The 17,655-nt window shown below is 43.0% G+C and overlaps 1 protein-coding gene across 1 annotated transcript in view; it reads right to left on the minus strand.

Moving 5' to 3' along the window:
* Positions 1–9,578: 9,578 nt before the first annotated feature.
* ITGB1BP2 (integrin subunit beta 1 binding protein 2) overlaps positions 9,579–17,655 on the minus strand; it is a 70,778-nt gene continuing 62,701 nt past the window's right edge. Inside the window, 5 exon segments of the mRNA XM_030210620.1 lie at positions 9,579–9,982; positions 11,763–11,838; positions 11,841–11,936; positions 11,939–12,008; positions 17,532–17,594. Coding sequence (XP_030066480.1) covers positions 9,919–9,982; positions 11,763–11,838; positions 11,841–11,936; positions 11,939–12,008; positions 17,532–17,594 — 369 coding nt within the window. The 3' untranslated portion in view covers positions 9,579–9,918.

Raw genomic sequence — 17,655 nt, forward strand, 5'->3', positions numbered from 1 at the left:
CTGGTCATCACATCTCAAAAAAGATATAGTGGAATTAGAAAAGGTACGGAGAAGGGCGATGAAAATTATAAAGGGGATGGGACGACTTCCCCTCTGAGGAAAGGCTAAAGCGGCTAGGGCTCTTCAGCTTGGAGAAAAGATGGCGTAGGGGAGATAGGATAGAGGTGTATAAAATAATGAGTGGAATGGGTAGACGTGGAGCATCTGTGTTACCTCTTTCCAAAAATACTGGGACTAGGGTGCATTCAATGAAGCTACAAAGTAGTAAATTTAAAACGAATCGGAGAAAATGTTTCTTCACTCAGCGTGTAATTAAACTCTGGAATTGTTGCCAGGGAATATGATAAAGGGCGGTTAGCGGGTTTTAAAAAAGGTTTGAATGACTCCCAAAGGAAAGTTCATAGATCATTATTAAAATGGACTTGGAGAAAATCCACTATTTCTGGGATAAGCAGTATAAAAATATTTTGTACTTTTTTGGAATCTTACCAGGTATTTGTGATCTGGATTGGCCACTGTTGGAAACAGGATGATGGGCTTGATGAACCTTTGGTCTGTCCCAGTATGGCATACTTATGTACTAAGAGCTGCACAGCTTCAACTCATCGAAAAACAGTACATGTGATTTTATCTGGAGATCAGTTGCATCTTTGGGACTGAACATAAGAATAGCCATACTTGGTCGACCAATGGTCCGCGAAGCCCAGCATCTTGTTTCCAACAGTAGCCAATCCAGGTCACAAGTACCTGGTAGAAAACCCAATTAGTAGCACCATTCCATGCTACCAATCCCAGAGCAAGCAGTGGCTTCCCCAGGTCTGTCTCAATAGCGGATTATGGACTTTTCCTCCCGGAGCTTGTCCAAACCATTTTAAACCCAGATACGCTAACCTCTGTTACCACATCCTGTGGCAGCGAGTTCTAGAGTTTAACTATTCTTTGAGTGAAAAAATATTTTCTCCTATTTGTTTAAAAGTATTTCCATGTAATTTCATCGAGTGTCCCCTAGTCTTTGTGCTTTTGAAAGAGTGAAAAATTGATTCACTTCTACCCATTCTACACCTTCAGGATCTTATAGACCTCAATCATAATTATTTTGTGTCATCTGCAGATTTGATCACCTCACTCGTCATCCCAATTCCATATTTTTTATAAATATGTTAAATAGCACCAGTCCCAGTACAGATCCCTGCAGCACTCCACTGTTCACCTCCTCCATTGAGAGGAATGATCATTTAACCCTACCCTCTGTTTTCAGTCCAATAACCATCCCTAATCCACAGAAGGACATTTCCTCCTATCCCAGGAGTCTCTCATGAGGAACTTTATCAAAGCTTTCTGAAACTACAGGTACAATATATCAACCAGTTCACCTTTCTCCACATACTTATTTACGCCTTAGGCAGGACTTCCCTCGGCTGAACCCGTTCTGACTGTGTTCCATGATTATATTCTTTATAATAGTTTCCACTGTTTTACCCGGCACTGAAAATCAGGCTTACCAATCTGTAATTTCCCGGATCACCTCTGGAACCCTTTTTAAAAATCTAGCCCAAAGAGTGGATAAGGGTGGATTTCATTGTGCAGTGGAAACCATTTCTTGTGTATGTGTTTGTAACAATCATGTAGCAGTAGTTAATATAATGTTAGAAAACAAGATATTAAGAGCCCTGTTTACTAAGCCTTCTTGTAGGCGTACAAACATTTTAGCACGAGCTGATAGAGACACACATTATATTCCTAAAATGGTTTGTGCACCTTCAGTGCCCTAAGTCTTCTCTTCTGTTAGCATAAACATCCACAGCATTCTCTGTTAAATCCATTTCACTGTAAAGAAGAGCCCAAAACCCCAATCTGTCCTCTCTCCAATGTGTCTCTTCCTACTGGAAATGTTATGGCTAACTGAATGAGTTTCTAGTTGTTTGGGTAACACAGTGCAGTTACTTCTGAAGGGTCTTTCAAAGGTTACCAGAGATTAAGAATTCTTAAAATACCAATTTACAAACTCTTTTTTGGTTTTTTAATGCGTGAGTACACTGGATCCTCGTCTGGCACTGTAGTTGTGGCTGTGAAAGAATGTAGTGATTTCAGGCCACAAATCATTCCAGTCTGCATTTCTCAAAGTGCGCGTTCATTTTTTTCTTTGAGAGTGGAAGCTGTGATATCAGTTCCCTGATGCCCTTTATGAGCAGCATGGACCATTTAATTATCTGCTCAAAGATAATCAGACATGTAATAAATGAAATTGCAACAATACTCAAAAATGTGCTATGAACTGCCATGGGAAAGATAAATCAATAGTACTGTCCATCTTTTCCCACTCAAGCTTGATAGCAGGAGTTAAACTGGCACTATTCATTTTTATTGAGGGGATGGTCCTTGAAACAGCCCTGGGGGAGGGACATGATCATGTTGAATGCTTATCCCCATCTGACATATGCTCTGTCAACATAAGTGCATTTCATAAGATCTTAATATTGAAACTTTGGAGAATGTTATGTGAAGAAGATGTTACCCATAGGGAAATGAACAAATGAATGTTAGAATTTATAGTTAATTGGCTGTTGAACCGATGACAAGTTGGATGCAGGAAATCCTTGCATTATATAAAATTGAATTATATAAAGTGCATTGCTGAGGTTTTCGGGGCTCAGTTAAATTTTTGAGTGGGAAAAGACGGACAGTATAAATGAAATTGTAGTCATGTGGTGATAAAGCCTGCTCACTTTCACAGACCACTTTTCCACCTTTTTCTGTCAGATCTTTTAGACAGTGAATGCTTTCACAAAACATTTTGCTTTTGACACGATGCATCAAAATATATTACTCTCCAGTCTATCCAGAGAAATCCCCCAATGGTTGCAGAACAAAAGCAGGCAGAAGTAGAAGTTTTTCCTGCTCTTACAATTTTCTCTATTCAAAAAAAGTAGACCTCCTACATTTATTCTCCTAAGTTAGAGGCCCTTTTAGCAAATTCCAGTAAAAAAGGTGGCCTTAGAGCGCATCCTTTTGCACGTGGGCAGAATGACTGCTTTTTCTAGTTTTTGAAGTAATGGCCACATGCTGGTTTCCCATATTAGTTCCTAACCTCTACTGCCACCTATTGTTGTAGGGCTCACCTGCTAATCGATTAGCACACGGACGGGTAGCTGCGTTAACTGATTAGCACAGAACACGCCCACTCTTCCTTGAATCTCCTACCGCTAAAAAATGAAATCTATTTTTCAGCACACACAGACCACAAATTACCGCAGCTTAGTAAAAGGACCCCTCAGGCTCCTAAATTTGAGCCCAATTTTCAGCCATTCTTATGAGCCTGAGTTTTTAGCTGAAAGCTCATCTTAATTATGAGCTTAACAGTTATGCTCATAAATTTAGGACCTGCCATAGTTTACCTAGAATTTATAACCCTAATTAAACTCCTAACCTTTTTTCCCCACCCTAAATCCACCCCTGTTGCCGCTTTTTTTTATGCTCCTAAATTTAGGAGACCAGTGAAATTTTGAGTAAAAAGGTTATGCACTAATTCCTATTAAATTTTCAGAAGCCTAGTTAGGAGCATAACTCTCAAAGCTAGAAGCATAAATCCTTAAATATTGGGCCCATTAATTTGATGCCAGTCTGATAACAGCAGCACAAGCTCCTGCCACTCTGTGATGTAAAATTCAACCCTAGAAAGAGTCAATAAGAATCAATAGCTATCCTGCTATACATAAGTGTACAAGTTTACAGGACTCAAACAGAAGCTGCCCATCTTGCAAAAAAGGCAGCAGGCTGTAGGCAAAACCAAATCTCTAGATCTGCTTTAAAAGATCTGGAACAGCCAGTTGGTTTTTCAGATACCTAAGGATATGCATGAGACAGATTTGCTTATAATGAGGTGACAGGCATGCAGTCTGTACTCGTGCATATTCATTATACTCAACTACAAGGGTTTCTCAATTTCAGTTAGTTGCATACATATTTATGTCAGCATGATCAGCAACTATGAAATGTGTAACAACTTTATATTCCAATTTACAATGAAGGACTGGATGCAGGGGGAGTGATGGTTTTTATGAGTGATGGCGTGAAGGTGATTAGTAAGAGTATGTTATAGGTATAATATGTTTTAAAAAATAATAATTATGTAATTTAAGCATATTCATTAAGGATATCCTGAAAGACCAATTGGCTGGTGCGCCCAGAACAGATTGAGAACCAATGCCCTAGAACACCAATATACCTCCTACTGAGAAAATAGACCAGGCAACGCTGCTTTAAAGAATCCCTGCACAGGGCACCACAGCACAAAAGTGGTTCTGGTGACCCTGTCATATCACCTTCATCACCCCACAACAGCACAAAAGGGACTCAGAAACCCACCATTCCCATCCTCCCACAACAGCACAAATGAGGCTCTGTCACTACATCACTCCCTTAGCACCTGCAGCAGAAGAATCCAGAGACTTGTGGGTTGAGACCATCTACCAGCAGGTGGAGATAGCACTGAACTCTGTCTTATAGGACGGTATGCTACTTGGCTAGTCAGTATATTTCTATCTCCAGCAGGCAGTGGATTATCTGTTGCAAGCTCCTGGTTTCATCTGTATTGTGGCTCCTGGTCTGGGTTTGCTGGTTCAGTAAAGCCTGGGGGTGTTTAGGCTAAGCAGTACCAGCTTTGGGGATACACCTGGTGGTGCCAGATCCCTCCCCCCCCACCCCTATCCAGCTTCTTCTCCTCCCTCCTTCCTCACAGAGTTTAAAAAAAAAAAGGATTAAAGCAGCTTTGCCTGCTTGTGTGGCTACTTGGATGTTGGATGGGATTGCCTCTGCTGCTACCAGTATACCCTGGGCCAGAATGGTGAGTCAGAACTGTTCCTGGAGATTTGGTGTTTCTTTCAATTTTTTCTCCGGGCTTACTCTCTTTCACTTTTTTCCTTGCTATGGCTGCAGAGCCTTGTTAGCACTGCTCTCGCTCTGCTAAGCAGAGAACAGCATTGGGTAAATGTGGTGGCATGTTCTGAGGGCATTTCAGCGGAGCAAGCCTTTTTGGTGGCTTCCCGTGCTGTGCAATTGCAGCCCTCTCTCTCCTCACTGACGTTCTCCAATGCAGTTTTTCAGGCTCCTGCAGCCATTTTAAATCGCCTGATTAGCTCCCAATCCATTTCCCGCATACAGTTCAATTCCTCTTATTGACTTACAAGTCCTCTCAAGCTGGGCATATTTCTAGACCTTATACATGTGCTGGGTAAGGTTTCTAACTGTTTGTAAATCCTGAGCCTTTGGTGCCTTGTTACCCCCCGTGTTTATTCTTTCAGTGCATCAAGAGTATATTCTGCAAAGATCTTCTCAGCATACGCATCCGTCTGCCTATCTCTCTCAGTTGAAGGTTTCTGAGTCCTTGCAGGCTTCTTAGCCTCTGCAGTTGAATTCTGTGAGTGAGGGAAAATGTTTTGAACCTCGTCTCTTCTGCAGGCACATTCTGTAGCTCCCTCCATCTTCCCCTCAGTGTGCAGCTGGGCTAGCGCAGTTTCACTACCTTCTGTTTTTCTGTGGGATTTGAGAAGGGTGAGATTCTGGCTGATGAGGAGGCTGTTCCTACATCATGTTAAACAGTTTTTCCCCCAAAGAAGACTTCCTTTATGGCTAAGGCTCTCAAATGTTTATAGCTTGAGTCACAAAACCCCTCAGTCTCTACTCCTAGATAGGTGGTACACTGGAACCCGGCCTAAAGTGTTCCCTGTCATGAGGCTATGCATGTGCTCATTTCGACTCAGTGTATCACCTTAGATTCCAGTCTCAGGGTGGCCTGGTCCACAACATCGCTTAGGAGCCTTACGTTACCTAAAGTTGATTCTTTGGTGGCAGTAGGGACAACATTTTTTAAAAAACCCCAAACAAAACCCACCCTGCTGGGAGAGGGTGGAATTACAATAGTAGATGACAGCAGAAAAAGACCTGCACGGTCCATCCAGTCTGCCCAACAAGATAAACTCACATGTGCTACTTTTGTGTATACCTTACCTTGATTTGTACCCGTCCTTTTCCGGCACAGACCGATAAGTCTGCCAGCACTATCCACGCCTCCCACCACCGGCTCTGGCACAGACCGTATAAGTCTTGCCCAGCACCATCTCCCACCACCGGCTTTGCCACCCAATCTCCGTCTAAGCTCTTTAGGATCCATTCCTTCTGAGCAGGATTCCTTTATGTTTATCCCACGCATGTTTGAATTCCGTTACCGTTTTCGTTTCCACCACCTCCCGCGGGAGGGCATTCCAAGCATCCACCACTCTCTCCGTGAAAAAATACTTCCTGACATTTTTCTTGAGTCTGCCCCCCGTCAATCTCATTTCATGGCCTCTCGTTCTACTGCCTTCGCATCTCCGGAAAAGGTTAGTTTGCAGATTAATACCTTTCAAATATTTGAACGTCTGTATCATATCACCCCTGTTTCTCCTTTCCTCCAGAGTATACATGTTCAGGTCCGCAAGTCTCTCCTCATATGTCTTGTAACACAAATCCCTTATCATTCTCATAGCTTTTCTTTGCACCGCTTCAATTCTTTTTACATCCTTAACAAGATATGGCCTCCAAAACTGAACACAATACTCCAGGTGGGGCCTCACCAACGACTTATACAGGGGCATCAACACCCCCTTTCTTCTGCTGGTCACACCTCTCTCTATACAGCCTAACAACCTTCTAGCTAGGGCCACCACCTTGTCACACTGTTTCGTCGCCTTCAAATCCTCAGATACTATCACCCCAAGATCCCTCTCCCCATCCGTACCTATCAGACTCTCCCCGCCTAACACATACGTCTCCCGTGGATTTCTACTCCCTAAGTGCATCACTTTGCATTTCTTCGCATTGAATTTTAGCCAAACCTTAGACCATTCTTCTAGCGTCCGTAGGTCCTTTTTCATGTTTTCCACTCCCTCCGGGGTGTCCACTCTGTTACAGATCTTATTATCATCCGCAAATAGGCAAACTTTACCTTCTAACTCTTCGGCAATGTCACTCACAAATATATTGAACAGAATTGGCCCCAGCACCGATCCTTGAGGCACTCCACTACTCACCTTTTGCTCCGAGCGAATTCCATTCACCACCACCCTCTGGTGCCTGTCCGTCAACCAGTTCCTAATCCAGTTCACCACTTCGGGTCCTATCTTCAGCCCATCCAGTTTATTTAAGAGCCTCCTGTGGAGAACCGTGTCAAAAACTTTGCTGAAATCTAAGTAGATTACGTCCATAGCTCGTCCCTGATTCAATTCTCCTGTCACCCAATCAAAGAATTCAATGAGATTCGTTTGGCATGATTTCCCTTTGGTAAAACCATGTTGTCTCGGATCTTGCAACTTATTGGCTTCCAGGAAATTCACTATCCTTTCCTTCAGCATCGCTTCCATTACTTTTCCAATAACCGAATTGAGGCTTACCGGCCTGTAGTTTCCAGCTTCTTCCCTATCACCACTTTTGTCAAGAGGGACCACATCCACCGTTCTCCAATCCCTCGGAACCTCTCCCGTCTGCAAGGATATATTAAACAAATCTTTAAGAGGACCCGCCAGAACCTCTCTGAGCTCCCTCAATATCCTAGGGTGGATCCCATCCAGTCCCATGGCTTTGTCCACCTTTAGCTTTTCAAGTTGTTCATACACACTCTCTTCCGTGAAAGGTGCTCTATCCACTTCAATCTCATTTGTACTTTTTCCAGTCCATCGCGGTCCTTCTCCAGGATTTTCTTCTGTGAAAACAGAACAGAAGTATCTATTTAGCAAATTTGCTTTTTCTTCATCATTATCCACATAGCGGTTCGCAGTATCTTTTAGTCTCATAGTTCCCTTTTTAGTCATTCTCCTTTCACTAATATACCTGAAGAAAATTTTGACACCCCTCCTTACATTTCTAGCCATTTGTTCTTCCGTTTGTGCTTTCGACAGACGTATCTCTCTCTTGGCTTCTTTCAGTTTCATCCTGTATTCCTCCTCGTGGTTCCTTTCTTGAGTTTTTTTGTATTTCTGGAACGCCAACTCTTTAGCCTTTATTTTCTCAGCCACTTGCTTGGAGAACCATATCGGTTTCCTTTTTCTCTTGCTTTTATTTACTTTCCTTACATAAAGGTTCGTGGCCCTATTTATAGCTTCTTTCAGCCTGGACCACTGTCCTTCCACTTCTTGTATTTCCTCCCATCCCATCAGCTCCTTCCTCAGGTATTCCCCCATTTTACTAAAGTCAGCATGCTTGAAATCTAGGACTTTGAGTTTTGAGTGCTCATCCTCCTCTTCAGCCGTCATATCAAACCAAACTGTTTGATGGTCACTGCTGCCCAGGTGGGCACCCACTCGAACATTTGACACATTATCCCCATTTGTGAGTACAAGATCTAGCGTCGCTCCCTCCCTCGTGGGTTCCGTCACCATTTGTCTGAGCAAAGCACTTTGAAAAGCATCCACGATCTCTCTACTTCTTTCCGATTCCACAGACGGAACCTTCCAATCTACATCCGGCAGATTTAAATCTCCCAACAACAGCACCTCTCTTTTCTTCCCCAACTTTTGAATATCAGTGATCAGATCTTTATCTAGTTCCTCCAATTGTGTCGGGGGTCTGTAGACAACACCCACGTGGACAGAGGTTCTATCCTCTCTTTTTAAGGTGATCCATATCGCTTCTTCCTTTCCCCAGTTCCCTGTCATTTCAGTTGCTGTGATATCATTTCTCACATACAGAGCTACTCCTCCACCTTTACACCCCTCTATCCTTCCTAAAAAGATTATAGCCTGGTATGTTTGCATCCCATTCATGGGAACCATTGAGCCATGTCTCTGTGATTGCAACTATGTCCAAGTCTGCCTCCAACATCAGGGCATGAAGGTCATGAACTTTATTGCTTAGACTGCGAGCATTTGTAGTTATCGCTTTCCATCTACATTTCCTAGTATGTGTTTCGGTTTTAGTGATTTGGGGGTGTCTTTTCTCTTTGGGTACCTTCATATCTTTTTGTTCCACCTTCCTTGCTTTTTCTTTCGCCTCAGTTTTATTTTCAGGAACATCACAGTGCTGTAGTGGAGCAAAAGAATTCTGTAGGGACAAGCTTTAAGTCTCCAGAAGCTTGGTCTTGAAACTTAAGCACCACAATTATTACAGAGAATAAAAGTCATCTTGATTTGTTGAAATGGGTATGAACAGGTGTACTATGATGGGGTTGTAATTAGGGTGGGGTTAATTTATGATACTTAGTATATTTGGTAAAGCTATATAAGAAGTGTCAGTCTTGGGTGGGTGGGCTTAAGCGTAAGACCTATGGAATGTGTTTGCTGTAACCTATCTCTAGAATAGCATTGAAATGCCCAGAGCCACAAGTGTAAGGTAGGAGTAATCAGAAAATAGTCTTATCTGAGAGCTCCCAAATCCGTTCAGCTTCTGTGCAGAGACAAAAACCACGTGGAAGAGAAGCTCCACCTGTGCTATGCAATTACCTTACAACAAAAGCAGATGGGGGAGGGGAGGGGCTCCACACAGTATGGAAGCAGAAGGGAAAAAAAAAACAAAAAATTACTACCGATTTTAAAGCACTTGTTAAATCCAGTTCTCAGATTATCAACTATCAAATACAAATAGCCAATAAGCAGTTTTAAAATCTGTTACATAGAATACAGATATCAATTAGAAATAGCCACTAAGCAGTTAGTTAGGAAACACAGATTATGAGATCACAAGTTTAGCTGAGCAGATAAAAATAGGTGGGGGGTTGTTGTTTTTTTTCCTGCATGTTTCAAGCATGTTCTGTGTTGGTTTTGGTTGTTACGGTTCCCTTTGGAGCTTCTTGGTGGGCTCTGTTCCATTGCCATCCTGGTTTTGTCAATAGAAAATACGAAGGAATTGAGGTCTGCACAGCACCAAGTACAGTCACTTCGCAGTTAGTTCTCAGTCTTCCCATCTGCTGGTAGGAGGACATATACCCACTTGTAGGGCATGGTCTGGAGAGACTAAAGGAAAGGAAATTAGCAGTTCTAATTTCTCCTTATTTTACAAATGCTCTGCCAAAGGTGGAGCCTTTTGTAAAATACCTAAGAGCGCATTCAGGAGTGCTTTCCACTTGATGGCAGGTTTAATAGAAATAGCATTCTAGAAATAGAGGCACTGAAAAAAGTGTATCCATCTTATACCTTTTTGTTGCTATAGACAGGAGCATCATGGGTTCCTGGCTGCAGTACCCCAGCTATAGGGTCCCAACACATCCACCATACTCCCTCCCTTGATATCCCAACACCATCACCAGACTCCCCACTTTTCCCCGCTCTTATTGGAGGTCTCCTTTGATGGCCTAGGGGGAGCAGGAGCAATTCCTAGTCACTCCTGTTTTGTTGAGTGCCTACCATCAAAATAGTGTCTCTGACCCCTAGAAGTAGTCTCTCAGTACTACCACTAGAGGGGTCAAGCTGCCAAAAGCAGCATTGCTTACTCATAAAGGGAGTGCTCCATGAACAGCAAGATTAGTCAATCACACATTGGTGACATCATCTGACAGCACCAAATTCCAGATTATCTCTCATCAGAACAGCCATATTGGGTCAGACCAATGGCCCATCTATCCCAGTATCCTGTTTCCAACAGTGACCAACCCAGAAACCCAAATAGTAACAACATTCCATGCTACCAATTTCCTAGAGCTCAAAAATCTAGGCTTTTCTGGATATGTGCTGGATCTCCTGCCGTCGTGCTAACCATTAGACTTTCCAGACAGTACCAGAACTGAAAACAGCTTTAGCCAAAAAGGAGATGGCAGGAGAGTTTTGAGTGATTGACTTATTCTATTGTCCATAAAGACCCCACCCCCCCCCTTTAATGGGTATGCAACTCAGCTTTCTCTATGGACAAGAAGGATATGTCAACACACACTGGAGATCACCGTGCTTAGTGTTGCAAAAGGTATTAGTTTGTAAGTATTGATTGCTTTATTTGGATTTCTGCCAGGTAATTGTGACCTGGACCAGCCACTGTTGGAAACAGAATACTAGGCTAGATGGACACTTGGTCTGATCCGGTAAGGCAACTCTTATGTTCGTATGTACGTATTGGCAGAGTTTGGGTGGAATGCAAGTTGATTTGGGATTTGTGCACTTTACATCTCCTTCAAAGCAGGCGTAAACATCTGTAGCTTCAATTTGGCTGCCTTTATGCAGGAGTTTTTCCAGTCTATTGTAGTCAAACTGTATAAAACGGCTGAAAATGGGCAGCTATGTGTGATGTGTTATAACATTACATTCAGAGCCCGATAGTCAAAACTGTTTAACCAGCCACAGTATTTTAGCAGCTAACCAGTTATCTCCCACTGAATATCTGCAGCTAGCGGCTATATCGCATGACATAAGCAGTTAGGATGGGTATTCAGCGCCAAAATGGCCATGTTTAGCGGTTAAAATAGGCCACATAACTAGGAGGCCTATCTTTAAACGCTAAGAACAACCACTTAGCACTGAATATCGTCTTAACCAGTTAAGTTGTTGTAATCAAAAATTAAACCAGATATTCAATGCCAGTCACCAGAAATGGCCTGGCTGGCTGAATAGCAGGGGGGGGGGGGGGTCAGTGTTTTTAAAAATCTACAGATAGGTGAGATATACATAACTTGCCTGTAATAAAAAAAAAACACAACAACAAAACAATTTCACAAGGGTACAAAGACCTCTAACACATTTCTGGGGCACAGATTAGACAAACTGCACTCCCAGATACTGGACATTATGACTAGTTGGCCAGGTCTTCTTTCTTTTCCTTGAACTCTTTCCTCCTCCTCCTCAGACCAGCTAAGGCTGTCATCTGAATCAAGGGATGTCTCTTGATGAGCTCCCTAGCATCTGCTCCATCTGAACTGTATTCTGCAACTGTTGCTTCCTTCTGGATCAGAGCCTGGGGAAGTTCTAGCTTTCCCCATGTCATGAGTCAGCTTTCTTCAAGGTGATCTCTACCTTGGTGGGGAGCATAAGAATAAAGCTCTTCTCAATGTTGATGACCTGTAGATAAAGAACAGACTTTAAATACTATTCTGGGCACGATCACTAGGGATGGGTTAGTCTCTTTCATAGGAATGAATTAGAGAGAAAATCTGCAATAAGGGGTCTCGTTTACTCTCCACTGCAATACTGAACTGTGAGGAGGGGAGATAAAGTGAGGGTCTTGTGTACTTTATCCACTTCAATATGAACTGTGGGGAGAGAGGATAAAGTGGGGGTCTAATTTACTGCTCCAGTATAAGATTGAACTGTGGGGAGGGGGATATAGTGAGGGTCTCATTTATTGCTCCGTTATGATTGAATTGTGAGGAGGAGGGATAAAGTGAAGGTCTCATTTACTGCTCCAGTATAAGAATGAACTGTGGGAATGGGGGATAAGGTGAGGGTCTCATTTACTGCTCCAGTATAAGAGTGAACTGTGGAGAGGAGGGATAAAATGAGGGTCTCATTTACTGCTCTAGTATAAGAATGAACTGTGAGGAGAGGGGATGAAGTGAGCTGTGGGCAGAGTAGCTGTTAGTCTGGACATGAGCTGTTGGACCTAGGCCAGGCCTAATATAGCTTTTAGGCCAAGGCCTAGGTTGGACCGAACAGGCACTATACATGACCCCAGCACTTCCAGAAAGGGGAAGATAGGCCGGGAGGCCTGCCTGAATGCCCTATCTGTAACCGATGCACTCAGAATACACGCATGCGGGCCTCACGGCCTACCTGGAACCGTCATACTTAGGGAGGGGAGAAAGAGACTAAGGGGGGGGCCCACCGGGGACCGGAGCACCAGCAACACCCTCAGTGCTGGTAAACAAGGAGAAAGGGTAGCTTACACAGAGACATGTCAAGTGAGGGACTGATAAGATACTGTAGGCAAAGACCCTCAGTAAACAGGGAAGGGAAAAGTCAGCAAAAGGGAGAGCGGAGCCTAACACACACACCATACAGAAGTGCTCAGCAATGCAGGAGGTAGTACAGTAAAGGGAAGTACTGGAACAGTCACAAGGGAGGACTGGAATAACAAATAACTGCCAGAAGCAGAGAAGATCTGCAGACAAAAGATTAAACCCACTGAGCACTCAAACAGAAACCAGAGACAGGGAATACTGCAAACAAGGGGGTAATCGGGAGAACAAAGAAAAACAAACAAACAACCCCCAGGGAGAGAAACAGGGACAGGACCTGACAGGCAGAAATAAACACAGCACACGGGAACACTGAAGGAAGGGCAGCAACCAAGAACTGGAACAGAACAAGAAGTACTCACCACTCGGCACCAGAGCTAAACAGAGATTCACAGGTGTAGGGAGAGGGGTAATTAGCCACAAAGAGACAGAGCAACAGAAACTGCAGCCAGGAGAGAAGAAAGTACTCCACACAAGCACAGAGCTAACATCTCACACACAGCAAAGGAAGGCTTCAGCAGATTAAACGCCAAAGCAGGGTTGATGGGAGAGGTGAGCTTAAGTAGACAGACTGACATCTGATGCTTGGAATGCCCTCCCGCGGGAGGTGGTGGAGATGAAAATGGTAACGGAATTCAAACATGCGTGGGATAAACATAAAGGAATCCTGTTCAGAAGGAAGGGATCCTCAGGAGCTTAGCGTGAGATTGGATGGCAGAGCTGGTGGTGGGAGGCGGGGCTGGTGGTTGGGAGGCGGGGCTAGTGCTGGGCACACTTATAGGGTCTGTGCCAGAGCTGGGTGGTGGGAGCGGGCTGGTGATTGGGAGGCGGGGCTAGTGTTGGGCAGACGTATACGGTCTGTGCCAGAGCCGGTGGTTGGGAGGCGGGACTGGTGGTTGGGAGGCGGGGCTAGTGCTGGGCAGACTTCTACAGTCTGTGCCCTGAAAATGGCAGATACAAATCAAGGTAAGGTATACACAAAAAGTAGCACATATGAGTTATCTTGTTGGGCAGACTGGATGGACCATGCAGGTCTTTTTCTGCTGTCATCTACTATGTTACATCAGCTCAGCCCCTGACAGACCAATCATGAGCCGTTTCAAGCATTACCCTGTCTGAGTAGCAGGATTCAAACAGAAACATAACAGAATCATAGCAGTAGCTTAAGATCCCAGTCACTGAGGCACTGATTTAGGGTGCCAAAATATTGCCTCACCACTTTACCCTTCAAAGTAGTGGGACCTTGTTCCTTGCCCCCACCCCCACACCCCGTGCCTTCAGAAGCTTTATCTTGCACTGGCAGTGCAACAGGCTTGAAATGAGAGGAGAGGCATTTGTGGGAAAGAGGTAATGTCTCTTCTCATATTTCACACTTGCTGTATTGGTGGCACTACATGAATTGCACAGCGGTGGGAGTGAAGGAACACGATCCTGACATTCTAAGATTAATGCCGATGCTGAGGGAAGGTAAGAACATAAGAATAGCCATACTGGGGTGAAACCAATGTTCCATTAAGCACAGTATCCTGCTTCCAACAGTGACCAATCCAGGTCAAAAGTACCTGGCAGAAACCAAATTAGTAACAACACTCCATGCCACCAATCCCAGTGCAAGCAGTGGCTTCCTCATTTCTCTCACAATAACAGACTATGGACTTTCCCCCCTGGAGCTTATCCAAACCTTTTTTTAAACCCAGATATGCTAACTGCTGTTACCACATCCTCCACCAACGAGTTCCAAAGCTTAACTATTCTTTGAGTGAAAAACATTTCCTCCTATTTGTTTAAAAGTATTTCCATGTAATTTCATTGAGTGTCCCCTGGACTTTGTACTTTTTGAAAGAGTAAAAAAAAAGATTCACTTCTGAATGCCCTCCTGCGGGAGGTGGTGGAGATGAAAAAAGTCATGGAATTCAAACATGCCTAGGATAAACACAAAGGAATCCTGTTTACAAGGAATGGATCCACAGAATCTTAGCAGAGATTGGGTGGCAACACCTGTAATTGGGAAGCAAAGCCAGTGCTGGGTAAACTAGGCAGACTTCTACAGTCTGTGCCCTGATTGTGACTGAATAGATAGGTTTGGGCTAGAGTGTACATTTTAAAGGGCTTCGGAGTTAGGTTCAGAACTTTTAGTACAAGAACTGTGCTGGGCAGACTTCTACGGTCTATCCCTGATCGTGACTGAATAGATAGGGATGGGCTGGAGTGTAAATTTAAGGGGCTTCGACGTTAGCTTCAGAACTTAGTACAAGAACAGTGCTGGCAGACTTCTACGGTCTATGCCCTGATCGTGACTGAATAGATATGGATAGGCTTGAGTGTAAATTTTAAGGGACTTTGACATTAGCTTCAGAACATTTAGTACAAGAACAGTGCTGGGCAGACTTCTACAGTCTGTGCCCTGAGAATGGCAAGGACAAATCAAACTCGGGTATACATATAAAGTATCTCATATCATGTAAAATGAGTTGCGCAGACTGGATGGACCATACAGGTCTTTACCTGCCGTCAATACTCAAGGTGAGGTCGCACCATGGAGCGATAAAAGGGTATTATAAAATTCTTGTCTTATTTACCATCCCTTTCCCAATAATTCCTAGCTTCCTGTTTTGCATTTTTGGCTTCTGCCACACACTAGGCAGAAGATTTAAGCATATTGTCTACAATGTCACATTGATCTTTTTCTTGAGTACTGACTCCTAAGGTGGACCCTAGCATTAGATAACTATGATTCGGATTATTCTTCCCAGTGTTCATCACTTTGCTCATCTGCCATTTGGATGCCCATTCTTCCAGTTTCCTAAGGTATTGCTGCAATTTTTCACAATCCGCCTGTGTTTTGACAACTTTGATTAGTTTTGAGTCATCTGCACATTTAATCACCTCACTCGTCTTTCCATTTTCCAGATCATTTATAAATATGTTAAATAGCAGCGGTCACAGTACAGATCCCTGTGGCACTCCACTAGTCACCCTCCTCCAATAACCAATTCCTAATCCATAGAAGGATATTGCCTCCTATCCCATAACTTTTTAATTTCTCAGGAGTTTCTCATGAGGAACTTTGTCAAAAGCTTTTTGAAAATCTAGATACACTACATCAACTGGCTCACCTTCAGCCACGTGTTTATTAACACCTTCAATGAAATGATATAAAAAAAGGTATCGTGGAATTAGAGTCATTGTCCATGGAGGAGCTTAACGTTTATAATCCTTGTGGAGAGATGAGCAAAAAATCCTCGTTGTTCTGTGTTGTATTCGTCCACAACTCACTTCCGATCAAACTTAATTGCTACAGTTCAAACGATCTTTGTAGTTTCCCCTTGTATTAAACCAGTAGAGATCTTTGTTCAACAATTCTTGCAGCTCTACACAGGGCTGTGTTTCCCCATTGGCGTCTTCAGGATCTGTTCAGTTATCACTGCAATTCAGTGATTTCCCAATATTCAAAAAAGATTTCAATTGCCACTCATTCCACAGTAGCGTAGCTGTTGATTATAACACAATAGCAACACTATTTACAATCCATATATGCGAAACAAAAACTGCTATGCAAAATAAGTCTACCTTAATTTCACTTACACTCTATGACTTCATCATCATTTCACTTTAAGCGCAATCCCTCAGAAGGGAGACTGTTCGGGTTGAACTGTCCTTCCTCGCATTTAAACTATCAAGGACGCTGTCACATGCACAGTAGGAGCCATGTATATTTAAAGATCATCCCATCCTGCTGTGCAACGTCTAAGATCCCTTAGAGGTTATATTTTCAACAATATTGTGTAGAATAATATATGTTTGAATGTCAGAGTATTAATGATATGAGACTGTTATGGTAATAAATAGATTTTGTTATGATATTTTAACCACTTTAAGCCTGCCATTTCTAGCTCAATCACGTTAAGAATTTGAAGCATATGTGGAAGATAGTGATCAATAGTAAAAATTCAAGAAATACAAAAAAATAATATAAAAAACAAATAGAAACATGATCAGTAGGCGATTATAAGCTCCCAGAAGCACACATTTGGAAGGAAGGGGGTTTTGTCTGTGATTCCCCTTAAAACACATTAGTTGTGCATCCAAGTAGGAACTATCTACTATTTTGTATTGAAGAGACTTTAGTAAAAGCAGTTAGCTTAGTGGGGTTTGAAAAAGGTTTGGATAGCTTCCTAAAAGAAAAGTCCACAAGCCATAATTAAAATGGACGGGTAAAATCCATTGCTTATTTCTAAGATAAGCAGCATAAAATGTATCGTACTGTTTTGGGATCTTGCCAGGTACTTGTAACCTGGATTGGCCACTGTTGGAAACAGGATGCTGGGCTTGATGGACCTTCAGTCTGTCCCAGTATGGCAATACTTATTTTCGTATGTTCTTATGACAGGGGATAAATAGAGGGTCTCATTTACAGCTCCAATGTGAAACTCAGCCATGGGGGCAAGGAGTAAAATGCGGGTCTCATTTACTGGTGTAGGGCAGGCCTGCACTGTGGGGCCAGGGAAATGATGAAAGGCCCATTTCTGGGTTATGAAGCAGGTATACTCCCTTAGAGAAAGTCTTATGAAGTCTGAAGGTAACTCTCCCTTACACCATACATGTAAGTTATTAAAGCACTACTTACACCCCAGAGATTAAGGGTCTTCTGGAAAATATTGCTTTTTTCAAATGTGATGCATATATCAACCTGGAAAAGAACAGAAGAGAGAGCAATGGAGAAATATAATTGGTATGTAGATTATTGCCAG

The sequence above is a fragment of the Microcaecilia unicolor genome, chromosome 7, assembly GCF_901765095.1.
Source record: "Microcaecilia unicolor chromosome 7, aMicUni1.1, whole genome shotgun sequence".
Taxonomy (NCBI): domain Eukaryota; kingdom Metazoa; phylum Chordata; class Amphibia; order Gymnophiona; family Siphonopidae; genus Microcaecilia; species Microcaecilia unicolor.